Genomic DNA, 27,328 nt, shown 5'->3' with positions numbered 1-27,328 from the left:
CCAATTATCACCTCGCAGCTAAATGAGCATCTTCATGAGGATGAAGGAACCGTGATGGACCTTCACCCACACGGCTGCATCCAGCACCAGACCACCAGCTCCATCACGTACCTTCTTCAGCTTCTCCACCATTTCCTCGATCTCAGGTCTCCGCCGTGGTGAACCTTCTTCTCCATCTGCGTCAACCACTCACACAACTCCTTGTTTTTGCCGTTGAAGATGGTCCAGGCGTTGAGGCGGTCTGCGATCTCCTGCCTGCGCAAGGACACCTGGTGGTGGAACCAGAGCAGTGAGAATGAACGCTTTAACAGGGAGAAGACCACAACATCTGCCTGGAATCCAGCCTCAGGAACTGGCTTTAAAGCTGCGTTTTATTTGAAAACTGTGGGTCACAGCTGACGAGTTGCTCGTGGGTTTGAGCTCAACCTGAAAGGTTTGCTGGTCATTTCCAAATCCCCAGCGTTTACAGAATCGGTCATTAATTGAACTGCAAGAAGCCCCCAAGAGAATTGGCCGTTTGCTTTAAAACCAGTCTCCATTTTCCTGATGACAGCTTAATACCAGGAGAATGTCCCATCACAGCGGAGGAGGGGCTGGTTCTCTTTGAGGCTACAGGGCTCAACTTTAGCTTCCAGCCATATTTCATCGCCCGCTAGAAGCGATCAGACTTAAATGAGCTGTGCTCCGCTCTAATGCACTGAAGCATCTGGGAGATTTAAGGGGGCACTTTGAGCTGCTGTCTCCGTGCAGGGAACAATGGAGGCCGTCCCTGAATGGCCGCGGCCCAGTCAGGCCATCTGCTCACCGGACCCATTCCTGCGGCGCCCCCACTTCCAACCTGTTTGCTGTGCAGCCGTCAGGAATGAATAGGGATGAATAGACATGTGCTCGGCCCAAACAGCTGACCATTATCTGAGCATTTTCAAATCATCCAAGTGATTTTTCTCACATACACTCAGTAACTTGTTGGTGTTAAGAAAAGCAAAGTCAGACATTTAAAAGAAAAGCCACCAGTGGATCCTCACTCTCACACTCATCCTGACTACGTCTGGGACTCACGTCACAACTGCTCAGGTCTCGACAACAAGCATGTGTTTGTGTCTGAGCCAACAGACTTAACTGGAGGAATGCGAGCGCGAGTGTAAAGTGGAGCGGCTTTAATGCAGCAGCAGTAATGTGCTTGTCCTGCTCCCGTTGCATGTGACTGACTGTTTACTGACTGTTTACTGAGGAGGCGCTTTAGCATCAAACCGACTCGTCTGAGTGATAACAGGAGCTTTTCCCTCCATAACCCTTCGCACGCTGGCTGCTCACTAGACATCAGCTCCAGTGGTGCTTTGTGCTGCGGGAAGCCACTGGCAGCAACCTTCCCTCCTTCCCTCGCTCCCTCGCTCCCTCCTTCCCTCGCCCTTCTCCCCCCCTCGCTCCCTCCTCCCTCCCTTGCTCCCTTCTTCGCTCCCTCTCCTCTCCCTCCCTCTGCACCTGCACCTCTTCCGGCCCGTTTGCTGAGCTCCGTCCGTTCCCGGTCCTCACCTTCATGCACAGCTCTTCCCACTGACTGTGCAGTTGCTCCAGCTGCTGCTCCAGCAGAGCCGAGTCGCCGGCCGCCACACACTGGGACAGGTCCGCCTTCATGGTGTCCAGGTCCCTCAGCCCGGTGTTGAGACGCTGCAGGAAGAGCTCGGTCTCCTGCATAATGCACACATGAAGTCACGCTACAACATGGACGAGCTGCAGCACACGGCTCTGACTCCCTCCCGTTTGAGCGTTCAGATTAAAGGGCTGTGGACGGGACAGGGGGAGGGAAGCAGGGCAGAAGGGGGAGGGGAGTGAAAGCATGGGCTATTAAATAATGGGGGGGGGGGTCAGAGGGGCTCTGGAGGAATGGGGGCAACGACAACAGAGTTGTGGACTTGACAAAGGTTGGCCAGTTTTCAGCCTGACTGCTCGGTCCTGCAGAACGTCATGGTTTAATTCAAAGTGGACTACAATAAAGGGCTTCGTCTTCAAACACATTAACTATGGTTTTATTCTGTTCTTGCGAACGCCACGCGGGGATGAGGTCACCTGAATAAAAGCGTCTTCCCCCGACGCCGGGTGCTGCAGCCTGGTCTTCAGCTCATCCAGCTCTGACACGACGCTGCTGATTCCCTCCTGACACTGGGACCACTTCTGAACCAACAGCAGGACAGAGAACGTGTGATCAGTTATGAGCATCAGCACATAGAAAACGGGTTCGTTTCTGCTGCACATGTTCTGTTTCCTGTTTGTGGCGTCATCAGACCTTCTGCCTGTGTGATCATTACTCGCTGGGTGGGTGCTGTTTGGTTTAGAGGTTTACACAACTTTCACTGGCCTCTGGTTATCATCTCACTCCATCCTTGCATCAGCAAAACACTGAACCCGAGGTGTTTTACAGACGTACGTGCTGAGTATTTGTGTGACCCAGGTCCATTTTACAGTAAATGGGGCTCGAGTCTGTGCAGCGATGGAATGAAAGGCACACGTTTCGTCTGGATGTGAATCATCAACAGATTGAGCTGCTCTTTGATCCCTGCTGGCAGCGGCTCAGCGTCACCGCTACTGTGATGCATTATGGGTCGAGCCTCTGCTCCTCTACGGACACAACACACGCTCCTCCTCTGCATTCTGTCAGGCTAAAGATGAAATGTGTCCTACTCTCTTACTGCTTTATGGGAAACATAGCGACACTTAGCTTCTGTCCAACAAATACATGCGTAAAATACAAAACACTTCTACTAAAATGTTACGAGCGTCATACAAATTCAGCATAAAAACGACAGTAGGTAAAATGTTAGCGTCCAGCAGATGAAAGGAAGCAGATAAATGTGTCTGGTACTTGGAGCGCGGCGCTGGCAGCGGCTCTTCTTCTCTCCAGCAGCGAGGCGCTGCATTCCCAGGCCTCCTTTATGGCCCCACGCTCTGACTGCAGTTGGCTGCGACTCTCCGGCTCCGCCACGGTTTGGTGCAGACGCCTGGCAGCTTCCACGGTGTGGGCGTAGACGGAGCCGTGCAGCCGCAGAGCCTCCTCCACGCGCTGGGAGAGGTGAGAGAGGGCGCAGGTTAGTGAGGGGTCAACTGGGCGCGGGTCGAAGAGGCGACGCCCACCTGGTCCTCTGTGAGGGCGCACGCACGCCCGGACCCGGACCCGGACCCCGGAGCAGCGGCTCCACGGCGCTCAGCAGCTTCCACAGACGTCTCAGGCCGTGGCGGAAGCTCCACCACAGGCCAGCTGCTCCTTCAGCACCGCTCTGCACTGGTCGGCCTGAGCCACGGTGTGGAACCAGCTCCGCTTCACACTGGACACCTGTGCCACCAGCTCAGATCTGGACGAGGACCACAGTAAGAAACTGGACGACGCGTTAACGGCCGAGCAAATGAGGTGAGACGTCTGATATGAATTAAATGAAATGCTTTTTTCCATGCGGTTACAAAATTCTGAGATTTGGCAAAAGACTTTACAGCTTCTTAGTAAAACACACAACAAGCAGTAAAACTGAAGGAACACAACGGCCTCCAGCAAAAAATAGAGACGCGGTTGTTTGGATTGCTAGCGGATGATTTAAAGGTAGGAAATCTGGAAAAGGCACTCACACAACCCGCATGATGCGCATAAACACTGATGACTTTATTATGTGACAGCGTCTGAGGACTTCCAGCTTTACTCACTCACTGGCTCTAATAACTCACATATCACCACCGTTTATCTTCTGTGTCACAGCCACTTGACCTTTAACCTTTCAGACTCATGCTGTCACTAACTCATCTGATGGGTCAGAGTTCTTCCATGTGTGCATTGGGTCAGATAAATTCATTTAATTTCTGGCCTTTTCACTACAAATACTTTGTCTTGTGCTTTGAGTTGATGCTGAACTAAAGGTGCATCTCATTTCCTCCTCAGATTTAAATTACAGCCTCACTTAACCTCCACTTTAACTGTTTTTTTGAGACTCCTTTGGACACGCGTCATTTACTACAGTATATTTTCCAAACTCTTCAATCATCAACAATCATTTCCTTCATATCTTTCACACGTTCACCTTTTCTCTCCAGTTTCCTTTTCCATCAGTGACACCGTGTCACAAAGGAGACTTTGCAGAAGTTCGTTCCCAGTAATTACTTCAGCCTGAAGTGTCTGTGGAAGTGAATGGTGATGAGATTAACAGATGTCACCTGCATTTCTCCTCAGACCTGATACTTTAGTGTTTAAACTTCACAGTCTTCATCTCTCTGTAGTCTGATGCATGAAATCTTTATAATCATTGTTTTCATCATTAACTCAGACTCAACTTTAGACTAATGCTGATGCAAAGACGCATCTGCTTATAAAGAATTACAACAAAAGCCGCTTAGCATGAATAAATGACAAACAGTGAATCCAAAGCATGCTCTGCACCTGCTGGGCAGAAAGCATCTCTGCCAGTCTGGAGCAACTGGGAGCGCTGGTGGACAGCGCTCGGTCCAGCTTCTCCCGTAGAGACGCCAGGTTCTCACGCTTCTCCTCAATGCTTTGGGAAATCAGACTCTCAGCCAGAAGTGCCCTGAAACACAGACACAGATGCTGCTACAACTCATCAAAGCACTTCAAATCAAACGCTCTCTAAAATATGACAATGGACATCACAGCTTCTATTGTCTTAGTAGTTTCTCTTCAGCTTCATAAGTGAAGCCTTTGTTGCTTCGCAGGCAGAATGAAGACCTGAACCAGGCTTCCTACACTCAAGTACAAGTGTCTCTATCTTTCATACAATACTGAAGAGATTGAAATTATGGCAAAAACAAAAGCCCAGTGAACGAGCCAGGTTGTTTATTGGAGTTTGTTGGTGCTTGATTGGAGCGACTACGAAGCTTTGTCGCTCTCCTTCACTCTCATTTTACGGCAGCATGTCTTCATGCACATCTGTGTGAACGCTGGTCTGTAGTGATGCACTACATCAATCAATCAATACCCATAAAATGAGGCTGTGTCCAGACCTTTGACTGGCAGCATGTTTCTTATCTCTGACAAATGTCCTCTCACATCTCAGCTGCTAATCACACGTGTTTTCTCCACTTGATGGATTTACATGCAGTCGATCTCATTTGGAACTGCTCACCGGTGCATGTCACATGTGCGCGTCATGCTTTCAGCCCACTCCCTGCAGAGCCTCTGCATTCTGTCTGTGTCTCGGTTGTTAAGGGTCACATATCCACTCATGTCCCTGACGTCAAGCAGGGACAAAAACAGGCCCCTGAGCTCCAAGAGGAGCTGCTGCACAAGCAGAGAAGAGCACAGGCAGCACGTGAACAAGCTGCATCGGACGTGAACTTCAACTGGATGAGACGCTGGTGTTTGTGAGATGCAGAAACCAACCTGCACAGAGTCCGTGTCTGTGAAGCCAGCCTCCATTTGAAGCTTCATGCTCTGCATCTGCTCGTCCAGAGCTTCCAGACGAGAAGCCAAGAGTTTCTGTTTCACCAAATTCTCCTGCACACAAAGCAACAACTGACTTCATATTAACCTGCACTTGAAATCTGACCACGTCAAAGAGTTGATTTCTGATTAATTCATCTGTTTGAGAAGCTGGGATCATTCAGTGCACTCATTTCTCGCACTGCTGTAAACGTAGATCAGTATAGAAACACTTCTCACCTGCAGACTCTCCTTCTTGGCTGAAATCGTCCGGTTGAGCAGCAGAACATCGTGTGACACACACCTGGTGTCTGACTGGATCACACGTGACGCCAGCGGCTCTAACTGATCAATAAGTGGCTCGGACGCTGCCAGCACATCTCCCAAATTTCTCTGCAACACCTCAGCAGCACCCTGCAAATTCTGATATTAAAAAATATGAGCTGATAGACGCAAAACTTTTAATTGACAATAATTGCACAGTGCTTTCCAATAATTATATTTCACAATTTATTCATAAAACATTGGAACACGGCTGCGGCTTTTTCTCTTCAAATGTTTTTGACAAATGGCTGTGACTCATTTATTCCAAAATGCACCATCTTGTGTGCTTTTAAAAGGCCAGGAATGGACAAAATGGCATGAATGGAGCACGAAAGCTTGTTTTTCTGCAGCAATGTGCAAAACACACAACGCTGTTTGTGAACTGTACACAGGCAATCAGGTGAGCAACCACAGCGCACAGCTTTTCTGGTATTTCCACTCATGCTTTCGCTTCTTTTCACAGAACAGGGACTGGTCACTGAGAAAAACATCTGTTAAATAGTGAACGCAATGAGTCTGAATCAGCATCAGGTACAAAATGAATGTGCAGTAAGACAACAGGCCTAAAAGCAGGATCTGAGTCATGGTACAGTATCTGCTGTGAGGTACAACTCATGTTCACACCGACATTAAATGACAGATTGCTCAGTTTTTCACTCTGCAGTCGATGACTCTCTTAATTTGACTCATTTGAAACCTGCTCAAATCCTGACGTTTGCCCGTTTTTAGGTTCTGAACACATCAGCTTGAGGAGAAAATGTTTCCTTGATGCCTCATAGACGCCACCCCTGACAGACGCCACCATGAGGAGATAATCTGTGTTACCTTCCTGTCAGCGGCTGCAAAGTTAGAGTGTCTTTTACCTGCAGTGTGCAGCGACCTGCAGCTAAAAGCCCCTGAACTCACCTCCACTGACTGGAGCGAGGCCTGCGTGCTGCGTTCACTGGACACATCCTCCCACCGATGCCACAGCCTCTGCAGGTGAAGCGAGCAGGTCTCTGAGAGCCGGCTGTATTCCTGCCAGAGCGACAGCGTCCGCGCCGTCTGCGTGAGCTCGTCCTTGACCTCCTGCACGACGTCCTCCCACCTGACACACACACACACACACACACACACACACACACACACACACACACACACACACACACACACACACACACACACACACACACACCCACACACACACCACACACACACACACACACACACACACACACACACACACACACACACACCCACACACCACACACACACACACCACGGTTCAGATTCAGCTGAACGACGTCGAGCTGAAAGACAGGACCTGTGTATTTGTCCTACTGACCGTCTGCGCTCTCTTCCCATCTGATCGCTGAGCGCCTGTGCTGCTCCACAGTGAAGGCTCTTCTCCAGACCCTGGTACCATTCCTTCACCGTTGCCCAGAGCTCCGCGTCCTTTCCTGTCTCTTCCTCGAGTTGCTGCACAGGGAAAAACACATTTTTCCATATTCCCCCCCTCCCATTCCCCCCCTCCCCCCCCATTCCCCTCCCCTCCCCCGCTTTAGACGTGCATTCACTGGCCACAAAAATAAATTTTAGGAACTGACAAGAGCCGAGGCTTGACATCTGCAAACGCCCACACCTTCAGTGGACCCGTCAGCTCTAGATGGAGAAGCTTTTAACATTTGCAGAAACATTTGTGGTTTGTAAATTGTAGCTTAAAAGCCTTTTTTTGCTTTTTAGACTCTGACATAGTTGCTACTGGATCAAAGTACAACATCTTCTTTGATTAATGTAGTGAATACCATTAAACTCTAGGACGTGAATACTGTAAAGGCTTCATGTATGTGAGTGCAGAAGGTGATGCCGCTGCTTTACCCACCTGCAGCCGGAGCACGCGTCCTTGTGTCTGCGCTGCTGAGAGAAGAGGCGCTCGCTGATGCTGCAGTTCACAGCGCACTCTAGTGCAGCGCAGGCAAACCTCCCTCAGGTCTCTGTCGTATCGAGTCCAGGCTCCTAGAGTCTGCTCAAGGCCTGGCCTCAGAGATTCCATCTGAAGATTGAAGAAACTTTGTGAGGGCAACGTTTCACCTGCGCTGGTTCAGGGTTCAACTTGTTTCCTGGATGTGGCTTTTGTAACTCATAGTGAGAAGTAGTGATTTTATTCTGACATTATTACCTGCTGACAATGATCCCTGCATGCATTAATAGCAGCGTCTGCCTGGACACACACAGCAGCGTCACATGGACGCAGCTCTTCCTGGTCAACTTCCACCCGTGTGGTTTTTAGCTCCTGCAGAGCTGCAGCCACTTCCTGTACTCTGCCCTCCAGCGCCTGGAAGAAACAGCGCCGTCTGAATAGAGCGACAGCAGAGCAGATGCTGTTCAACCATCCATCGCTGCTGTACCTCCCACTCCTCCAGTGCCTCACGGAGCTGAGTTTGACTGGAGAGTTGCTTCAGGTCATTCAGCCGCGCTTTCTGCTGTTCTATCAAACCACGGAGCTGCGTCAGTCGCCTCTCGCGGTCGGCACAAACGCGATGCATCCGTTCAACCCTGCAAATCTGAGGGAGCAAAGTCAAGCAGTGGCTGGTTTAGGCACGGGAAATAACGTTTAGCATGTTCTGACTTCAGCTTTTATGGTTTAGGACGAGCAGTGCACAGACCTGGGTCTCGACAGCCTCTTCAACCTCCATCCACTGGAGTTTAAGGGCGCCGAGTGTCTCTGCAAACAACGTACGCTCAGACCGAAGAGTCTGGACTTCTGCTCCCAGCACCTGAGGCCCAGACTGGGAGAGAAAGTCAAGAAGCGTCTGCCCACTGACGACTCCTGCCTTTAACTCCTGAAATATACAAGAAGCGGTTGATGTAAGACCTCAAAGACTAGGATGGAATGGATTGATTTAGAAATGTTAGGAAATAAATCTGCAATAATCAATAATCCATCCTAACAAGCAGATTAAAGTAAAGCTCTGGTGGAGGCAGGAGGACCTTGAGGTGCTGCAGGGCTTCATGGACGTGAGCAGCGTCTTCAGCCCTCAGCGCCGTGTCTTTCTCCGTGTTCAGCTGAGCCTTTAGTTTCTTCAGCCAGTCGTCCAGGTCGGACAGCAGCTGCACCGGAGGCCATTCTGCCACCAGACGCTGACGGGCACAACGGAGAAAGGGGAGTTCAGCACCTTCATTCTTCAGAATCATTTGGTAGATAACATCCATCCTTTCCTGATAAGACTGTGAAGTGCAACGCATCCAGCACTGACAGAGTAGATTTAATCACTGTAAGGGAGAATATCTGGTTCCGTTCACTGGTGATAAACGATGAGGAGATTTTAAAGTGACCTTTCTCTCCCACGTCCTCCCCGTCTTCCATCACCACAATTTCATTGTGTTTTAAGTTCTACTCCCTCCTTCACCAAAGGGAATTTCTCAGTACTGTACCTAATTATTTTTGAAAACCAACAGCTCCAGCATGAACCTCAGTCTGTTAAGTCTTAATTCAACAGACAATTGGGAAGTTCATGAGAACTGGGCTGGGTCAGATAGAAGCTGAAAATGCTGTTCCAGATGTTTTGCACTGTACAGGCCACGGTCCAGCTGCTCATCTGACACTCAGAGGCTTTTCCCTGCACCTGCTGCAGCCGCTCCTGCATCTTGGACAGGTCGGAGGTCAGGCGGCTCCAGCTGACATCGAGCTGAGCGAGCTGAGCCCTCAGCCTGGGACTGTCAAGTTCCCTCAGGTGGATGAGCTTCGTGCCTTCCCTGCAAACACGTGCCTTCTGCAGCGACATGGCCTCCACCTCCATGGAGAAATCCTGAAGGATGAGGGACAGGGTAAAGGATGCGTGGCCGAACCAGCAGTTTGGTTCCTCCTGACGTGCTGCTCAGGGCCCGTTCTGTGGTGTCTGCCGCCCTCTGTGTTTGCAGACACACTCACCAGCAGCTGGATCAGGAGGCTGTGAATGCACTGCTGCTTCAGGTCCACGGCGTTTGCCAGGTCGGACAAAGGCTTCAAGCGTTTGTTGGCACCGACCAGCCGCCCGCTGACCGAGCCAAAGTCTGTCTGGAATCTGTGGGGAGGACGAGAAGTACGGCTCATCCACTGGGGCAGAACACGGCTGCTGCTTCAAACGGGACCGGAGATAAGTGTCCGGTGAAGATACTGCTAAATTACAGCTGTAGGCATTAATCCTCCAGGCCTGTTTTACTGCAGATGGAAAAGTCAGCTTCACGTAGAATCACTGTTTACTGTTTGAGAGCTAATCAAGGAGTGTGTTCAGCCTGCAGGTTTGTCATTCATATGTATTTATATTACGCTCTGATGGATTTGACCTTGACCCTTTACCTCATCTGAATAAGCTGCAGTGTTACCAGTTTGTTTACTGTGTAGTTCAGCTTTTTAATTCAGTCTTCCTGTTTACCATCAAGCTCTGGTTTCCACTTAAACCGCAGCAGAAAAAAACAGCTGAATACTTAAAATGAATAAATCATAATGAAAACAACTTTGATTATGAAAATGCCTCAGAATCACTATAACATGAGCTCACTTTCTGGCAGAATAAACTATTTATTTGTTGTTGTTCCTGAAGAGAAACCTTGACTTCCTATAATCATTACAGTATGTGTTCATACATAATGATTGATAGGTTTGTTCCCGCTGAGCTGATTATTAACTGCCTGTTTTCTGTTGCTCCCTGTTTTCCTGTCCCACCTGCTCCAGCCGTCCTGCAGGTCTTTGCAGCGCTGAACCTCCTGCTCCGTGCGTCTGCAGACGCTCCTCCATCGCAGCTCCAGAGCACCTCCTGCCCAGCTGAGCGGCCCCGTCTGCAGCAGCGTCGCCCTCCTCTGATCCTGGAACCGTCCTACAGCAGCTCTCTCATCCAGCTGCACCAGTGTTTGCTGAGTGACAAACAGGCTCAACACAGTTAACTCGGCTTGATATCTGAGCACGTGAACGTCAAGTGATAGGAAACATTGTGTACATCAGTGCAGGCGTGATCTCTGAGGGCTGCTGGGGGAAAGTACTGGAGGCAGGAGAGGGAATTAGGAGGTTGAATGTACAGACAGGTCTGATCAGAAAACAACAAAGGCGGGTGTGTGAGCAGCGTGGCAGCGTTACCTGGCAGCTGTCCAGCATGTGCTGGCTCATACATTCCTCATCGTCTCGCTCTGGTTCCCCATTGCTGATGAAGGCTTCCAACTCATCCAGCATCCTACCCAGTTGACCACAATTATCCTCCCACCGGCTCCACTCCTGCGGCACATCCAACCACAAACCCAAACCCCCATTCAGACCAGAGTGTGCTCCACAGGCAAGCGGCTCATTTGTGTATGTATGAATTCTTATGGCCTTCAGCAAATGTTTGCTACAAACCTGGAGGCTTGTTTGAAAAGCCACTTCCTGCTCCAGAGCCCGTTGCTGCAGTGCTCTGGCCCTGACTTCCAGCTGTACCCGATCAGCCTCCTGACACTTGAGCGCTTCTGGCTCACGCTGGAACAGATGCTGAACAAAAGCCAGCTGAGATCCCAGGACCTGCAGCAGCTTCTGGGTCAGCGAGAGACCAGATTCATGCCATCACTAAGATTAAATTCATTTCAAATAATATAACAGCGAGAGTAGAAATACGATTAGGCCGAGGATGTGATTCGATCCTCTGGTTTTTCTATTTGAAAAACATCAAGAAGCTTCTCCACACTCCTGAAAAGTGTCTCGCCTAAATCAGGGCTTTTCCTGCCTGTTGAAGAACTTTGTGAAAACACAGTGAGATACCTTGTGTCCACAGAGACTGGCTTGATGTTGGCCGAGGTTGTGAACCTGGCTCATCTGCACTGTTTTGCATTCTTCACCCAGGTCCAGGAGACGAATTATCCCCTGAAGCAAGGACCAGGAAGCTCGCTGTAGTCTGGCGTTTTCCCCTGGTCGATCTCTCAGATGTCGGCCCAGGACGCACTGCTGAGAGACGCAGGGGGAGCCCCGAGTTTTAACAGACCCACAAACTTTGGAAACACTTTTCATATCAGGTTTTCTGCGCACATACAACAGCATTTAGAAAGTACATTTTTGTATTTTTTGTATTTTGTTTCAGCTTGTGGCTGAACTCATCCACTGGGCAACAACACAGAACTGTTAGGAACAGTTAAAACAGTCTTATGTGCATTCTGCACATGAAAACGTGTGTGTGTGTGTGTGTGTGTGTGTGTGTGTGTGTGTCTGCCTACTGAGCTGTGTTACCTCTGGACTTGGGGCAAACTTTGGACTTGGGAAGATTCCAAAATACACAGCTGGTTGAAGGAAAACCCCTGAGAGGAACCCCTGAGAAGAAGAATCCACTCTGTGTTGGTTCACACAATAGCGAAACAATTTCAAAAGTCAAGCTGAAGTAAAACTAGTCACTGAGCAGCAGATGGAGATTCTAAGAGAAACAGCCAACTGAGTAATGGCTGCTAACGTATGAAAAACATGCCCAAGAGTCAAATGTCAGCCCTGAAAAGCTTGTTCCTCCATGAGCCCGTCTCAGCTATTGCTTTACACAGTGAAGAGTAGTTCCACACGCCATTCAAGCGGAGTGAGTTAACATCAGATTCCAAACCTCTGTGAGACTGTGGTGTTTCTGGCCGTAGGACGAGGAGACGAGCAGCTGCGCGGTGCAAGACAATCCTGGAGGCAGGTCCCGCAGTGGACGGCGTCTGCACCCTCCCTCAGCAGCTCCGCTTCAGTTTTCAGCAGCAGCTCCCACAGAGACGCCAGGTCATTGAGGACACACTGCATGAGCACGGAGAGAAATGCAGCACATTGAACCCGAGCTGCCGTCTATAAGGACACACGTTGTACAGCTCAAAGGCATCTCTGAACATGTCAGCGCTGGGCTGGAGTGTGTGGAGACACCTCCTGCTGCAGCAGCTTCAGCTCACGATCTTCTTCCCCAGCGGCACGAGGAGCCGAGACAAAGTCGGTCACGGAGTCCAGACAGAGCAGAAGCCCCCGAACAGCCTCGTACGCGCTCTCTGCTGAACGAGGACCCGCGGCGCTCACCTGACAAACAGCGTTGTGTTACTGTCACTCACTGGAACACACGGCCGGCGCCGCCTCTGCTCAACGTACCGTGCGTCTTAGCGCGATGACCGACTTGTGCGTTCGCTCCACAGCGCAAACGGATCCACTTGGTACCAGCTCCCTCTGCAGTGACCAGTCAAAAAGGTGGTAACAACAACTACCTGGATGCACGGAGCTGAAGATGCTGCTGCATTATTCAGCTTTATTTCATGACAAAGCACTTGCTCACTGGACTTTTTTTAACAGATTATTCTCTGCAGGGACAAAGGATCCTTCATTTTCAAGGTTTCTGCTTTTGCCGGCTTCATGTACTGTAACACTGACATATTAAAGCTGTGAAAGTGATTCTCTGCTGCCGTGGTAACAGATACAGCTGGAAGGTCTAACATCCACTAAAACTAATTCTGCTTCCACCATGTGTGATCCCATCTCACTACTTATGACATGCTGGTCACCTACGCTGATCTGATGTTTAACCCACCTCCCTAAACACATCAACAACAACCAACCATCTCATCTTCTTACTCTATCGATCCCTCCGTCCCTTGTGCTGATCAGTGTGTGATGCTGCTCCTGAAGGTGTTTTAGAGTATTCAGCTTTTGAGAAATCAGGGTGAGAAGTCGACTCCAGCTCTGTTGCTCCTCAAGATGATCAGCGGAGCTGTGAATCCAACCAAATGTGGATCAGTGAGTGAGTCTTCAATCCCTGTCCTGTAAGTGTTTTCTGCTTTTTACCTGATTGCTACATTGGAGGACTCTGTTTGGGATTCTTCCAGTCTACTACAACTGGTGCATGCTTCAAGTTGCTCCTTCACCATCACCTGGACAGTGAGGAGAAACAAAGAAAAGGGGGGTTTGAGTTGACGCTGAGATAATACTGCACTAAAGCCCAAATAACCAAAACAACTCCCTGACAAAGTTTAAAATGATCATCCACTTACTATGTCATTATCAGGAGCTGTGGATCGCTCTTCATCTCCTCCCTCGATGAGCTCAACTGATGCAGCGGCCGCGAAGGGAGTAACAGGTCTTGTGGGAATCAGTCGTGTGTCCAACGCTGCCAGAGAGGACTCTGTAGGTGGATCAGAGGCGAGAGCTTCATGTTGTTCTAACGCACCGGCAGCCGGAGACTTTTCAGCTGCTGGACCGTCTGCAGGGACTGGTGACTGTGACTCGACCGCTCCAGTTACAGGACTCAATGCCACAACCTTGGCTTGGGAATTCATTGCTTTTAGTCCAGTTTCATGAACATGTTTAGATCCAGTGTCATTGGTGTCACAGCCAGGCTTCACAGGTCGAGCTCCTGCTTCAGCTCTTTGTGAGCTCGTTTCCATGTCAGAAGGAAACTCAGGATGCAAATTCTGAGACAAAAATACACAGGCACCATCTTATAAGGAAAAAAACTATTTGTAACTGCACCGCTGTGAGTACAGTACAACAGAGATGAAGCTTATCTCAAATGAAGAAGAAAATATTATTTACCTCAGAGTCTGATTGAACTGTAATTTCAGTAACATCCTCTGAAGCCTTTAATGTCTCCTCCGGGTCCTAACATACGATTGAAATGCAGATGCTAATTAGTTTGTGTGTGTATGAAAAAAACATCAGCTGCTGCTGACAGTCACAGTGAAGCAGCCGGGGAGCAGGAAGCCTGCACCCGACAGTTTACAGCAACATGCATAATGTCCCAGGCAGCAGCAGGACACACAGGCAGCAGTCAGGTAAAAACTGAAGCAAATGTTAATGCCAGTGAAGCTCAGAGAAAAGGAAAAGATTTTCAGCTACGTTCCCAAATACAGAACTAATGTGTAATTAGTAATATTTTTAAAAGTTTAATTTATCCATATGTCATTTTTGGCTTGTTTTAAAGAAAGGAAAGGAGACACCCAGAGGTCATGGTTTCAGATTTACCTCTGGAATGCTGCATGTTAGTGTGTCAGAGGACGAAGAGTGACAACTGTCATCGTCATCCTCCTCTTCCTCTGAAACAGACGTCTCAAAAGCCTCCTGCATTCAGCAACAAGACACGAAGTCGAGTAATAAATCGTTGTGACCGATGGAAATGCAATTCACTGGACGGATCAATCGTGACCATCACATAAAACCAAAACACTGTTCATTCAACATTGCTCTTCATGCAGTGCTTACGAGTCCTCCAGGCATCGATTACACACAGCAGAGCAGCACTCATTATATTTATAGGATACATGGAGCCTAAACCTGCCTTGCTGCATGAAGCTGGACCGGGCAGGTTCAAACTGAGCCAGGAAATTAAATGAGCTCATGGAGATAATTCATTCATTTTTTTACCAGGCAGTGCATGTGGAGAGTGTCGTTTTATTACCCAAGGCTTAATTTAATGTCTTTTGGAAGTTAAGGGTCACATATTACTGGCATGTTAAAGACTTCAGGCATCATACTACTGTAGTTGTGCTGCTACCACTGGCATCTGCTGAGCTGTTTACTTACTTTATAGACGGTGGTGATGACAGGACTCGCATCAGCTTCCTCATCTCTAATCTAATGTTAGTCAAAGGGACAAAAAGGAAGAAATACAACAACCGTTAATGAGAACGTTGTCAGAAGAAGCACCATCAGACTTCTGTACCTTCAGCGAGAGAGGCCTGTTGCTCAGTGACTTGTTGAAGCTCCTCGAGCTGCTGCAGGAGGAGTTCAGCTCGAGAGAAGACCATCAGGTTCTTCTCTGCTCCCTGTGGCAGGCGAAGCCCTCCTCTGCAGTTCTCCATGTCCTTCAGCGTCCTCTGCATTGACTGCACGTTGGCCAGGACCACCTTCAGGTTGAAAAAGCATTTCATAAAAGCAGAAATGAGTGCAAGTGGAAAATGAGATGCATGTTTGCTTCCCCACTCATCCAGTGGTACAGACGTCTGTGGCTCATTTTCAGCAGCATCTTTATTTTTCTCCTCTTTGTCTTTACCTGTCGGTTCTCTGCCTGTGCTCTGTCAGGGCTATGGCTGAGTTTTCCATCGAGGATAAAATTGCTCTGATCTTTGGGATATTTTTCTCCATGGTCTTCAGCTCTGCTTCCACAGCCTCCACCACCTGAAAAGATTTCCAGCATATTTTTTTGGTTCATATATATTTGAAAATTACAACTACAAATTACAATTTCATCCGCAGCTCCCAGAGCTCTTCACTCTTCACTAGTTTCTCTGTCTACTATATATCATGCATGGGACTGAACCTCAGCAGCCTGCAGGAGCTGCTCCAGCGGCTCTAGGATGCTGCACTGCATTCTGTGGACTTGCTGGTCATTTTGCTCCAGTCGCTCCTCGTTGGTGCTGATGTCACACACGGCAGAGATCTCAGCCAACACCGACCTGAAGCCGCGCATGGTTGACCCTGATCCTCTCAGAGTCATCCAGAACCAGCTGCAGTCCAAGATTCAAAACGAAAAATGTAACACATGCACCTACAGAAAATATTCACCTAATCAAAGGTTAAAACAAGTTCGATTGCACACAAAAGCTTGTTGTCAAATACCTGTAGAGAGTTTGCGTGGTTCTGGAGACTCCTGGCTGTTGTGAATGTACAGTGAGTGTTGAGCCATGACTGAGCTTCATCTAACCAGCAGGTGGCGCTGTACAAAATGTCCTCAAACTCCTGAAGACAGGCAGGAATCTGATAAAATATGTACAAGCATGAGTGTGCACCAGGTCAGACAACGCCTCCAAATACACGCTGGCGTCACCTGACCTTGCTGAGGAAGGAGGTGCGCTGCTCGGCCATCTGGGCCGTGTTCTGGTAGAGCTGCAGCGGCTGCGTCAGCTGGTCCATGAGGAGCAGAGCCTGATCCGGCCTGCTCCTCTGAGAGATCCTGCACCTCGCTCTCCAGCAGCATCAGGCGGCTGTGCCACGCGTCCAGCTCGTCCCACACACACTGGAGACCGAGATGAGGACGTGACGCACGGCGCTGAGCGCGTGTTTGTTCTGTGATTCTGCACTAATCCCACCTTCAGCACGCTTTGGGCTGCGCTGACCGTCGGACTCCTCTGCTCGAGGAGCCCTTTCACATTTTCAAGGCCAGAGACCAACTCCATCACTCGTCCTGCCAGTTTGTGGACCAGGCTGCTGCTCACGTCAAGCTGTGAACGTCCACAGACAACACAAATATTAGAGGACACAGTGAGAAACTTTGAGTTTGTGAGTTCTGCGTTACCTTCTCTTCGGCTCTTTGCTGAGACAGCTCCACTTCTTGTAGTCTTCTGCTGATTTCAGCTGGAACCACAGCGTAGCGGGCTCCGCACGGCCTCAATGAGACGCTTCAGTCTGTCCTTCTGGGAGCACAAATCGATTCTGAGCTCCTGTCAGTGTGAACAGCAAGAGACCACAAGAGAATTAAGGACCAGAGGCAGAGTTTAGGCCTGAATCTCCAACTTACAGGGTTTGAGGTCCATCACATCAGACCTGTCAGGCTGAACTAGTCACTATATTAAACTGATCCCTGACATGTTTAAATTTCATCAAAGTAGTAAAAACAATAATGAATACAGAAATAAACATAACATGAGACTCCAAATTCCAAAGCTAATGAAGCATAAGACCTGACCTGTTGTTTTCTTGGATTTGAACAGGTTTCCAGTGTGAGAAGAAGGTTGACCATGTGATTCTCCACCTGTCCCATCTCCTCTTGAAGTCGCCGCCTCTCGCTCTCCTCTGTCTGGGCTGCAGCTGCCAGCAGCAGGTTCCTCTCCTTCAAGCTGTGGGGAGCAGGGCCATCTCAGCGCCGCAGATGTTCATCCACACACTCACATGCATGTATTAAGTACGACCCACCTCCTGATGTTCTCCCCGGAGCTTCGTCAGCGTTTTGCCAACAGGTCCGGCACTGGTGGAGCGCTGGGAGGCGGACATGTTCAGGACGTGCTCCAGTCAGATGCTCCACAGAGGCCGCGCGGCTGCTCTGCCTGCTCCAGCTCAGCCTCATGCACCGCTGCCTGTGCGAGAAGCTCCTGGGGATCCTCATGGGAGAGCTCACACTGGAGGAGTCCAACACCTCCACCTGAAGCCTGGCCAAGAAGCTGCAGCACTGCTCCATCTACAGGAAATGAACCGGAATGATCCATAAATACCAGAGCAGCGCACACGCATCAGTGCTGAGGGAGCTCAGCCCGGCAGAACGCACGCTGGCTGTGATGTCCTTCCACTCCTCTCCCTTGTGTTGTGTTGTGAGTCGTCAGGAGGCCAACGTGGCGTCGTGATGACATCCAGCGGCGCCACAGGGCTCCCAGCGCTCCGTCCTCTGCAGCCCCACAGCCCTGAGCTCAGTCCCTCCATCCTCGCAGCCAGGCTGAGTAGCTCCTCCATCAGCAGCTTCATGCAGACGTCAGAGCACAGCATCAGCGTCACTACTATTACCACAGGGCCAAACAGCAACACCTCCAATGAATTCACTGTTCACACACACCACTGCTTCTGTTGTTGGGCTGAACATTGTTGTATGAAGTCACATGTGCTGCAGCACATTCAGAAAGTCTGGCTTCACACTCAGTAAGACGCTGCTGCAGCTCTTTATGACGAACCCTGTGGCTTTGCTGTCTCACTGCAGACCTGTCAAAAAGGACAAATCATTCTCTTTTTATCGCTCTGAGTTAAACCCATTCCACTGAAGTTCTTTTGGTTGATGGGACTGTTCCATTACCTTTGCAGGGACTCCATCCGGAGCTGGGCCTGAGCCTGGAGAACGGCTCTTCCAGCCACCAGTTCACTGAGCACATCAACATGGACTCTGCTCGGCGTGGGGCCGCGACAGGCAGGGCTGCTGGGGGCACCCAGTCCTCCGAGGCGGCCGACGTGAGCCTGGAACCCGGCCTCCAGTGTCTTCAGCGCCTGCTGGGTTTGTCTCTGCTGCTCGGTTCAGTCCAGAAACCCTCCAGCAGCCGACCAGAAGGTCGCTTCAGCATGACGCAGACAGCCGACAGCTCCCTGAGCAGCACAAGGTAGGTCCTTCACCGACTCCTGGGCCTGGGATAAAACCCTCCTGTAACAGCAGCATGAAGACTTTAGACAGCAATCCACATGTAGCAATAGAACGAAAAAATACTCCACATATTCACCATTTGTACCCAGCACTGTGGCATGTTGCGTCCCTGAGAGAGCACAACTCCTCATCCTTCGTCAGATCAGCGTCTTCTCTTTGAGCCAGAGCCTCCAACACTCTCGTCCCACTCTCCATATTTCTCCACATGACCCAGTGCCTCTGCAGTGCACCGTCCAGCGCCCTTTGATCTGGGACTCACTGGTTTGGCCGCCTCCAGCCTCCGCTCTCGTTCTCTGGAAAGCTCAATTAAAGCAGGACACGCTCCGAGGAAAGATGGAGTCGTGGAAGAAGCTTGGACCTCCAGGCTCCTGAGTGTCATCGGTGACAGAGTGCTCCCAGGAGCACAGCGTTCCCACTGCGCTGTTAATCCTCTGCCTCTCTGAGAGCAGCTCGCATGGTTGCATCTCCTGAGCGATGGCCTCCAGCTGGTCTCTTGCGGCCTGACACCTGTGTCTTCACCATAGGAAGTTCAAACCAGGAGCGTTTGACATAGTGTGAATCTCTCCTCCACGCTCAGCGCCTCATCTTTGGCGCGGGTCCATTTGCTCAGAGACAATATCCATCGTTTCCTCCATTTGCCTCCTCAGGTGCTGATATTTGCTCTCTCCAAGGCAGTGACAGCGAGAGCTCTGCATGTGTCCTGCACGGTCTGCAATGGGAGAAGCAGAGGAGCGCGACCTGTCTTCCTGGCCGCGCTGCAGCTCTTGGGCTGACACTGATGCTCCATCAAACGTGTGCCTCCAACATGCAAGTCTTGAAAATGTTTCCTGGTTCAATGAGAACCTGTGCTGCTCCCAAATCACGGGCAATTCGCTTTAAGCTCGCCTGGATGGTGCACAGCTCCACATCTGAGGTGGTTCGCTGATGAATCAGCTCCTCCAACTCCCAGCTGGCTGATTTCTCATGCGCCAGCACTCCATTCACCTCTGCCCAGAGTCCAGACAGTCTGTTGACCAGGGTAGCGGCTCTCCCCTGGACGCAGTCCTGCCGTGAGCTTCTTGCAGCTCTCTGCCATGTCCTCCACCAGACGCAGCCGTTTCTCTGCCTCAGCAACGGTGGAGGTGTGACTCTGCAGGTCACTCTGCAGCGTTTGGACGCCGGCTACAGAGGGCACCGTCACCAAACCTGCGGAGGCCTCTCCGTGCACGCGTCTGTGCCAGCCACGCATCGATGCCTGAGAGCTGGAACAACAGCTCCGCCCTCTCCTGCACGTTCGCCCTCATGGTGCCGAGAACATGCTCCAAGCTCTCAGCAATGGCTTCGTAGAGGTCCTCTATCGTCTTCATCACTTGGTCACCTTCCTCCTTTTTCATGTCAAAGGTTTATAAAGCTTTCATCTCCTCAACCTGGCCTTGCATCTTGGAACGTCTTGTCAGAATGTCACTGTGGAATCTCTTCATCTCAGCAATCTGAAGACGAGCGTCTTCAGGGAACAGCGCCAGCCTTCGGCCGATGGAGATGTGATTCTCTGCTTGCTTGGCCCAAATGACCAGGTCTCGTAGCTGCTTGTTGCTTGCACAGGGACACCAGAGGTGCCCAGCATTTCCCTGGTGACGTTCAGCAAGGAGCCCAGTTCCTGAAAACTCCTGCTGGATCTCATCCTGTTCTTTCTGACCTAGAGAGAAGTGGACGAGAGCGTCCAACTGGGCTTTTCAACTGCAGATAGATCTGGTTGTAGAGCTTCAAGTCTGTGCTCAGACAAACTAACTCTAAATCGCTTTTGCTTTCCGCCGCTTTGCTGACTGGACTTCTGGAGCGCTTCAAGCTTGGCTTTCAGCTGGTCGACGTCTCTCATCAGCACGGAGACCTGAGAGGCGGCGTTTGACGCGCGCTGCAGGGGCCGTTCTGATGCCTCCGTCTATAAGCCTCCACCGCTCCTGGACGTCTTGCGAGCCCGGCGAGCAGAGCGCCTCCGCGCTCGGCGCCGCTCAAGTGGACCGACAGCCGGCGGCTGCGATGAAGGAGCTCCTCCATCATGCTTTTCTTCTGGTTCATGGTTTGCATCAGGGCACATAGTTTGTCGGCTTGAACAGCGCTGCTTCCCAGAGCATCTCTAAGAAAAACACAACAACACCATCAGCATCACACCGCGGCACGTGAGGTACACAAAGCATGAGTAGTAGTGGCAGTCGAACCCACAACAGAGCACGACTCACAGGCTCATCTTGTGCGTCTCAGCTGCTACAACCTCCAGGAAGGCTCTCGCCATCTTCATCTGTTTGTGATACTGTTTGACCTGCTGCAGCTGCGCTGCCTTGACCTGCACTGCGGCCGCCGCAGCCTGCAGCGCCGCGCTCCACTGCTCCTCAGCTCCTCGCAGGACGTTTGAGTCGCAGACCCTGGCAGCCGTCCAGCTCCTCACAGCAGCTACTCGCTCCTGCACACGGACGCTGAAACTCCTGCAGTAAAAAGGGTTCAGGAGCAGATCAGTCCCAGAGCGCAGTGCAGCTCCGTGTTAAAACAGCTCCCAGCCTCGATCGGAGCCTTTACCTCCGCCTCCGCCAGCTGCTTGGCCACAGCCAGGATGTCAAGCTGTGCTGGTTGGTATCGACAAGCCAGAACCTGTTGGACAGCACGCACCAATCGAATCTCTAGCTCAGGAGAAGACGTCAGGTTCCATTTCAAATCGATGCGTTGAGGCCTCTACAACACGAAAACAAACATTGAAATAATATATGAAAAAAACACATTGATTTTAATGACGGAATCGCAAAAGAGAGTATGTCTGCACAGTAACTACTATTTCTAATATTATATATTTGTGATTCATTGTCTAATACTAAATATCTCACGCTTCCATCTTTCAACCATGAGAAGCTCCAAACTGCAGACGATGGAGCAGGAAATCATTACATCTCACTCCTTCCTGTTCCCAAACATCAATCATGAGGATGTTTCTCCCTCCACAGTTCTGAGCATATGGACTTAACCTTCTGGCGTTTGCATATAAATGAAAAAAAATAAATATCATTTTCATTCATTTCAATGCCAATGGATTCTGAATTTAGTCCAACAACACAATAACTGTTTACTTACTCATCCAGTCAGTTCATGCAGACTTTTACAAACCGTTTTTTTTTTTTAATCCCAGCAAGTTTTGCAACATACTGTACTCAAACCACAGTCGCTTTTATTCAGAGCAGCTTTCTGATGATAAAAACCAGCCGATACTCACATTTATTACCCGACTTCGTTCCACTTTGCGCTGAATTGCAGACAGCGCCTCCGCATGGTGGACCTGTGTTTGGCGGCTTCGGTGAAGCAGCCGCCGTCTCTCCGGGACCTGGATCAGCTGCTGAACGCTCCTCCGTCCTCTCTGGCTCCATGCTTCCGTGGACCACGCGCTGCAGACGCAGAGCACAGGGTGGCGTCACGCCGCGGCCTCTTCCCCCATGAGTCCCAGATAACAGAGCTTCCTGTACTTTCCCTCCTCCTATTAGTGTTAATGGTGGTGCAGCGAAGTCAGTACAGTTAACAGAAGAATGTGGCTGAGAAGGGAGCAGTCTGCCCGGACGGCAGCACGGCTAAGTGCTGCCTGTCCTGGCCCTTTAAAACACAGAACTGATCTGTCATAACTTGGTACGACAGGGTGAGCACCGAAAACATGACAGGAACTGCTGGGCTCGCCGTTTGTAGGCGCAGGGTGTAGATGCAACAGGGCGCGACTGGGAATTAGACTCATGATCAGTGACAGATGCTTCACCCGACGTATTAAATCAGGTTTACTGATAAAATTAACCCGACAGTAGATTCCATTCACAGCCACAAGAGAAGTCCCGTTCTAACGACGGATGAAGAATGTGTCACAGAGAGAAGATGCCAAACTAATGTGACTGGACTTTTGCTAAATTATGACATTCAAATGTCAAACGGTGCGAAGAATATGTTCTTGGTGCACAAAAAGTCCAGTAAAAGCTGGAGTAAAAGTTTGACTTAAATGATACATCCAAAATGTCAGAAGTCCTTTGGAGAAACACCCCCCATGACACGAGAAGCTCAGACGGAGGAGGAGAATGAGGCGTAAATGTCAAACGACTCTGAAACTCCAAGCACAACGACTGGGTTTAGTTTAAACGAAGGCCAGGGAGGATGGATGTTATTAGCTTCATTTATATTCAAATTATTCATCACTGCTGGGTGATTATTGATCATCTAATCACGTGACAGAATAAAAACCTGTACGTGAGGAAGGAAGACTGCTCTGTCCAGCATCGGCTCTGCACAGAGAACCTCCACCAACGTCCATACACGACGCTTCTACCAGAAAATCCATTGGCACCTACCAGTCTGTGAGACACCAGCGCGTCTGCCAGCAACCAGACCGGCTCTGAGTCACACGCGTCTTCTGGAACCAAATCCTCCCGCACTTCCCACTGTTCGGGCTCTGGGCCTCCTGGGTCACCTCTTCCTCCTCTTCCTCCTTTGCCACTTCTTCCTCTTCCTTCTCCACCTCCTCCTCCTCCTGCTCCTCCACCTCTTCCTCCTTCTCTTCCTTCTCCACCTCTTCCTCCTCCTCCTCCTGCTCCTCCACCTCTTCCTCCTTCTCTTCCTTCTCCACCTCCACCTCTTCCTCCTCCTTCTCCTCCCCCACCTCCTCCTCCCCCTCCTCTTCCTCCTCCTCCAGCCATCTTCTGGTCACACACGCGTGTTTGTGTTTCAGCCTTTGCGTGTCCACATTGTGCTGCATCTTCCACAGGGCACGGCACTGACGGCAGGCTTTGCCCCTCGCGCTGACAGGAACCTGTCACCTCGGCTGTTTGTGCTGCGCTGACGCCACTCAGCTGACACTCAGGAAGCGCGTGACATGTGGAGGAAGTCGGCAGCTCAGCGAGCATTAATTCGCCGGCTCCCGGGTTTCCTGTGAATGCCCCTGTGACCTTTTCATTACGCACCTCTGCTCCCGCTGAACACCTGATTAAGTGGCAGGCGGTGGCTCCATCTTCTCTTGGCTGCGCGTCGTGTGCCTTAAGTTCCAGCACTATTGTAAAGACTTTCTTCGGCCGCTCCCTGGTGTCCTCACACTCATTTTCTTCAACACGAGCAGCCGTCTCAAACGTCTCTGACTGTGGCGCTAAATTAAGGCTCTTCAACTTAGTTGGAGTTGAAGGAAGTGCAGGTCTGGGCTCACAGTGGTCCATGCCTGCTTCTGGTACATCTGCACTGTATTCAACCTCTGCTTCCTGTGAACCTGTATCTACATCAGCATCAATGCTTTCATCCTTCTGCAGCTCCTGTGGCTTCGTGTTCAATACAATCGTCAACATGTTCTTGGGGGTCACATCGACGTCCTCGAACATTTCCTCTTGGTCTCGAGCATCATTATTATATTAAATGCTTCTGGTTCTGCTGACAGACGTTCAGTACACATCCGCATGGATCCAGACAGAGACGTGATGCAGGGTTCTTTGACAGGATCTGAGTCCGCTGAGGTTTTGACTTCCTGCAGCAGTTCCCAGTTCTCTTGTTGCTGTAACTGGTGCGACTCTGGGATTCCTGCACTCTGGACTTCGTCGGGCACCGAGTCGTGTTGCTTAATGCTGCCTGCATCACACAGGCCTGAAACGTCTGCTTGTTCTGGAGATGTGCGTGTTCGGTCTTGTTCTGTGGCACCAGTGTTGTGCCAGGCTCAGTGGAAGCTTGAACATCTTGTAGTGCAGTGTTTAAGGCGCCGTTGATTTTCATTTTGTTGACAGTCTGATTATTTGGGGGCTTTTCTCATTGTCTGTTGCAGAAGGTAACGTCGGCTGTGATGGCGAGCTGAACGTGCTGTGTTTCCTTCATTCCCACATGTTTCCACCGCCTGATGACCTTGAAAGGCCTTTTGCATCAAACCTTCACAAATATTAACCTCTCAAACACCATCACCACAGTTTTGTGATTTGAAGTGAGTGAAAATAACTCACCTGTCCGTTTAGACGGGTGTTAAGAGCAGATGTGCTTTCACTCAGAGCATCTGAAGCACATTTCTCTAGTTTCTTTGAGGCTTCTGTTCCCAAACAGCTCAGAAGAACCTCTTTTTCTGACAGCACTTCATGGAGACATTGTTGACAGAACTCGCCTTCATCCAGAACCACCTGAAAAAGCACAAATAAACAGGCAGCTCTCAGACACCTGTTTGGGTTAATGGACCCGTTATTCTATGAGAGTCTGTGAAGTATGAGGCTTTAGTTATTCAGAAATCCATAAAAAGTGGATAAAACACAATCATAAGTGAAATTAAATCATCTTGATACTGATAAAAAACTAAAGTAACAGTATTATAATTATCCTATAGCTTTATTCCGTACTTGAGTAACCCCCGTGTTCTTACCTGGCTGGGTGCTGATGCTTCACTTTGGACCGTTTGGCTCCACTGATGCAGCTGAACAATGACCTGTCTCATCCACTTAGCAGTGGTTTCACTGCACTCCTGCTTCCTTTGTACAAGAATGGTCCTGAGGCTAAAGCAGAAAAGCCCAAGAGAAGAAACAAGCTGGATGAATACAGTATCTTTACATAAAGGGCTGTAAATACGTAATGAGGTGGTTACTCATTACAGAGGACTGAGGTAATGCACCTGCTAAGGTCTTCTGAAACGGAGTCGACATCTGCAGGAATCATTTGCTGTGTGATGCTCATCCCTCCAGACCTCTGCAAGTGTTCAACCCGTGCAGCCAGTTCCATCAGCCTGGCATCACTGACCTGAAGGAGAAATTAAAAAGGGGTGGAGTGATGGACTCATAAAGCATTAAGCTGAATTTATTATGATGATATTTTATCAATACCTGCACTTCAACCAAAGCTGTCTGAGCTTTTAATATCAGCCAAACTCTGCTTGTTCCCCACAGAACTTTCTCAGATTCTCAGTTAGGTCTCGAAGCGTCTCCTCCTCCTTCAGGGTTTCTCTGGTGCTGCTTTCTACTGCCCCCTTGTGGCTCTGCAGGGGAAGACTGGGATCAGCCTCGGTTGTGGAACTCGGTGCCACTGAGTCTTTGAGAGGTGCATGTTGCAAAAGGTCTTTTTCTCTGTCTGTTACTGCTTGTGATGAATCCTGACAAGTGGAGAAATAGACTCGTAAGAATAAAAATAGAAACAAAATACAGGCTTCCAAATGTAAGTCCAAATGTAACTCTCACCCTTTGTATAATTTTCTGTGTTTTAATGCAGATGGGATGTGAAATAAAGAAACTGTAGGAGCTTATAGATGATTCAACAAGTTGGTTCATTTAATGGTCCTCACCTCTAGAGCCGGTGAAGCAGTGAGCAGCCCGCTGAGGCTTCTTTCTGGCCTTGACAAGCTGACATCCTCTCCTGCAGGGTTGTCAATTTATGGTGGCAGTCCTGTGGTAGCTGGCCAAAACATCCCTCATTACTCACACCTTCCTCCAGGCGGGAACACACACCCTGTGGACATTTTAGTCACATCAATCCACAGTCAGAAAGCTTAGTTATATGAACACACTTATTGTGAATATGCTCATGTTGTCTGATGATGATTTCTGTTCCTGTTCATTTAAAAACGATTATTAAATCTGTGGATAAATGTAACGAGGCGTAGGACGTTTAGCTAATAATGTGATGTATTGGTTGGTGTGCTTTCATTACCTGGTTGTTTTATTGAACCCGTGATCAGCATTACCTTCAGTTCTGCCATCATGCCTGACCAGTCGTCTTCCACCTGAGCCCAGGTCGCATCTTTCCACATGGCCGGCCATCGGTCTCCTCAGCCAGCTGCCTCGTTCGTTGAGCCGGGCTGATAAGAGCTAACTGCAGGGATTCGGCTTCATTGCACAGCTGACAGGCTCCATTGTAGGCTTGTCCGCGCTCTGCTCTGCCAGGCCGGGGGGAATAATGCGGGAAGCTCAGCAATTTGGCACTTCAACTCCTCCGCTGCGTGGGGGACCTCCTGTCGATGGCCTCGGTAGGAGGAGGTGAACTCTGGATCGGGGTGAGGAACCCTGAAGCCACAGAAGCCAAGCCCAAACCAGGTTCATCTTCATAATTGAATCATGCCATAATTATTTGTTTTGCCTGTGATCACACTGGCTCGTCATACCTGTAATAAGGTGGAGCTGTCTGCAGAAGGTCCTCCCACAGCTGCTCTGTGGTCTGAACGCTTCTCTGGATCTCCTGTTTCAGGGCATCTTCATCACACAATCCTCGGATCACATCATTTCCAGTATCGCTGGGCTCTTCAGTTCGAGTCTGTCCCTCTGCTCTTGCACCTACTGCTGCCTGGAAGATGTTTTTTTACTGATCTGTAAAGCTTTTCATAATGCAGCATCACAAAAACCAGCTCTCATAATGGAACAAATAATGACACCAGAACCGAGCCCTCCTGGGCTTTCATGTCGCCACAGCATCGCTTCGGCACAACAAATGAACACTCCTCCAACAAGTGGGAACAAATGTGGACACAACCGATGTGTGACACCACACCCAGAGTGAGGGTGTGGATGTGGATCGGCTGGTGTTACACACCCTGCCTTCTACAAACACCCAAAACAATATTACAATGAATCCG

At 49.9% G+C, this 27,328-nt stretch overlaps 3 protein-coding genes across 3 annotated transcripts in view; all 3 read right to left on the bottom strand.

Annotated features, from left to right (window-relative positions):
- LOC114850129 (nesprin-2) overlaps positions 1–27,328 on the bottom strand; it is a gene marked incomplete at its 5' end in the record, with an annotated part of 40,568 nt that overhangs the window by 9,260 nt on the left and 3,980 nt on the right. The window contains 65 exon segments of the mRNA XM_055506643.1: positions 112–143; positions 146–269; positions 1,534–1,689; positions 2,068–2,172; positions 2,861–3,058; positions 3,224–3,347; positions 4,062–4,156; positions 4,418–4,562; positions 5,118–5,272; positions 5,375–5,488; positions 5,654–5,836; positions 6,644–6,824; positions 7,062–7,195; positions 7,599–7,769; positions 7,896–8,051; positions 8,125–8,280; positions 8,383–8,559; positions 8,708–8,857; positions 9,343–9,525; positions 9,648–9,780; positions 10,422–10,609; positions 10,830–10,964; positions 11,085–11,255; positions 11,481–11,663; positions 11,943–12,042; positions 12,301–12,473; positions 12,597–12,743; positions 13,511–13,585; positions 13,706–13,836; positions 15,537–15,556; positions 15,703–15,827; positions 15,970–16,125; positions 16,127–16,156; positions 16,269–16,406; positions 16,482–16,583; positions 16,585–16,665; positions 16,739–16,870; positions 16,945–17,022; positions 17,024–17,089; positions 17,335–17,504; positions 17,562–17,823; positions 18,705–18,765; positions 18,851–19,017; positions 19,019–19,138; positions 19,140–19,271; positions 19,273–19,296; positions 19,298–19,360; positions 19,362–19,619; positions 19,621–19,776; positions 19,778–19,951; positions 19,953–20,462; positions 20,464–20,565; positions 20,567–20,668; positions 20,670–20,711; positions 20,713–20,878; positions 20,982–21,280; positions 21,316–21,468; positions 24,729–24,899; positions 25,136–25,265; positions 25,382–25,506; positions 26,050–26,208; positions 26,444–26,512; positions 26,515–26,649; positions 26,651–26,762; positions 26,861–27,039. Of these exon segments, the coding sequence (XP_055362618.1) occupies positions 112–143; positions 146–269; positions 1,534–1,689; positions 2,068–2,172; positions 2,861–3,058; positions 3,224–3,347; positions 4,062–4,156; positions 4,418–4,562; positions 5,118–5,272; positions 5,375–5,488; positions 5,654–5,836; positions 6,644–6,824; positions 7,062–7,195; positions 7,599–7,769; positions 7,896–8,051; positions 8,125–8,280; positions 8,383–8,559; positions 8,708–8,857; positions 9,343–9,525; positions 9,648–9,780; positions 10,422–10,609; positions 10,830–10,964; positions 11,085–11,255; positions 11,481–11,663; positions 11,943–12,042; positions 12,301–12,473; positions 12,597–12,743; positions 13,511–13,585; positions 13,706–13,836; positions 15,537–15,556; positions 15,703–15,827; positions 15,970–16,125; positions 16,127–16,156; positions 16,269–16,406; positions 16,482–16,583; positions 16,585–16,665; positions 16,739–16,870; positions 16,945–17,022; positions 17,024–17,089; positions 17,335–17,504; positions 17,562–17,823; positions 18,705–18,765; positions 18,851–19,017; positions 19,019–19,138; positions 19,140–19,271; positions 19,273–19,296; positions 19,298–19,360; positions 19,362–19,619; positions 19,621–19,776; positions 19,778–19,951; positions 19,953–20,462; positions 20,464–20,565; positions 20,567–20,668; positions 20,670–20,711; positions 20,713–20,878; positions 20,982–21,280; positions 21,316–21,468; positions 24,729–24,899; positions 25,136–25,265; positions 25,382–25,506; positions 26,050–26,208; positions 26,444–26,512; positions 26,515–26,649; positions 26,651–26,762; positions 26,861–27,039 (9,144 nt within the window).
- LOC114850135 (uncharacterized) lies at positions 11,525–15,293 on the bottom strand. Its single transcript, XM_055506083.1, has 11 exons — positions 15,234–15,293; positions 14,676–14,771; positions 14,247–14,312; positions 13,706–14,125; positions 13,500–13,585; positions 13,290–13,425; positions 12,813–12,887; positions 12,597–12,743; positions 12,301–12,473; positions 11,943–12,023; positions 11,525–11,663 (listed from the first exon to the last, which is right to left on the bottom strand). The coding sequence occupies exons 4-11, from the start codon at positions 14,096–14,098 to the stop codon at positions 11,639–11,641; spliced, it is 1,116 nt and encodes a 371-aa protein (XP_055362058.1). The 5' UTR covers positions 14,099–14,125; positions 14,247–14,312; positions 14,676–14,771; positions 15,234–15,293; the 3' UTR covers positions 11,525–11,638.
- On the bottom strand, positions 21,296–24,673 carry LOC129602953 (protein PopA1-like). Its single transcript, XM_055506082.1, has 3 exons — positions 23,109–24,673; positions 22,001–22,169; positions 21,296–21,468 (listed from the first exon to the last, which is right to left on the bottom strand). Coding segments are annotated over exons 1-3 (1,185 nt in total). The 5' UTR covers positions 24,123–24,673; the 3' UTR covers positions 21,296–21,466.

The sequence above is a fragment of the Betta splendens genome, chromosome 24 (genome assembly GCF_900634795.4).
Source record: "Betta splendens chromosome 24, fBetSpl5.4, whole genome shotgun sequence".
Lineage (NCBI taxonomy): Eukaryota > Metazoa > Chordata > Actinopteri > Anabantiformes > Osphronemidae > Betta > Betta splendens.
The sequence above is the reverse complement of the archived record's forward strand: the minus strand, read 5'-3'. Positions and strand labels throughout refer to the sequence as shown.

Excerpts from the sequence above, each read along its gene's own strand:
- LOC114850135 (XM_055506083.1), bottom strand. The coding sequence starts at position 14,098 with ATGGAAACGAGCTCACAAAGAGCTGAAGCAGGAGCTCGACCTGTGAAG. Across the intron at positions 12,888-13,289 it reads GGGACGGAGGGATCGATAGA|AGGGAGCTGGTACCAAGTGG; the intron begins GTAAGAAGATGA and ends TGGTCACTGCAG. Across the intron at positions 12,744-12,812 it reads TCATCGCGCTAAGACGCACG|GTGAGCGCCGCGGGTCCTCG; the intron begins GTACGTTGAGCA and ends GCTGTTTGTCAG.
- LOC129602953 (XM_055506082.1), bottom strand. The coding sequence starts at position 24,122 with ATGTTCGAGGACGTCGATGTGACCCCCAAGAACATGTTGACGATTGTA. Across the intron at positions 22,170-23,108 it reads CGCTGGTGTCTCACAGACTG|CGCGTGGTCCACGGAAGCAT; the intron begins GTAGGTGCCAAT and ends CTGCGTCTGCAG.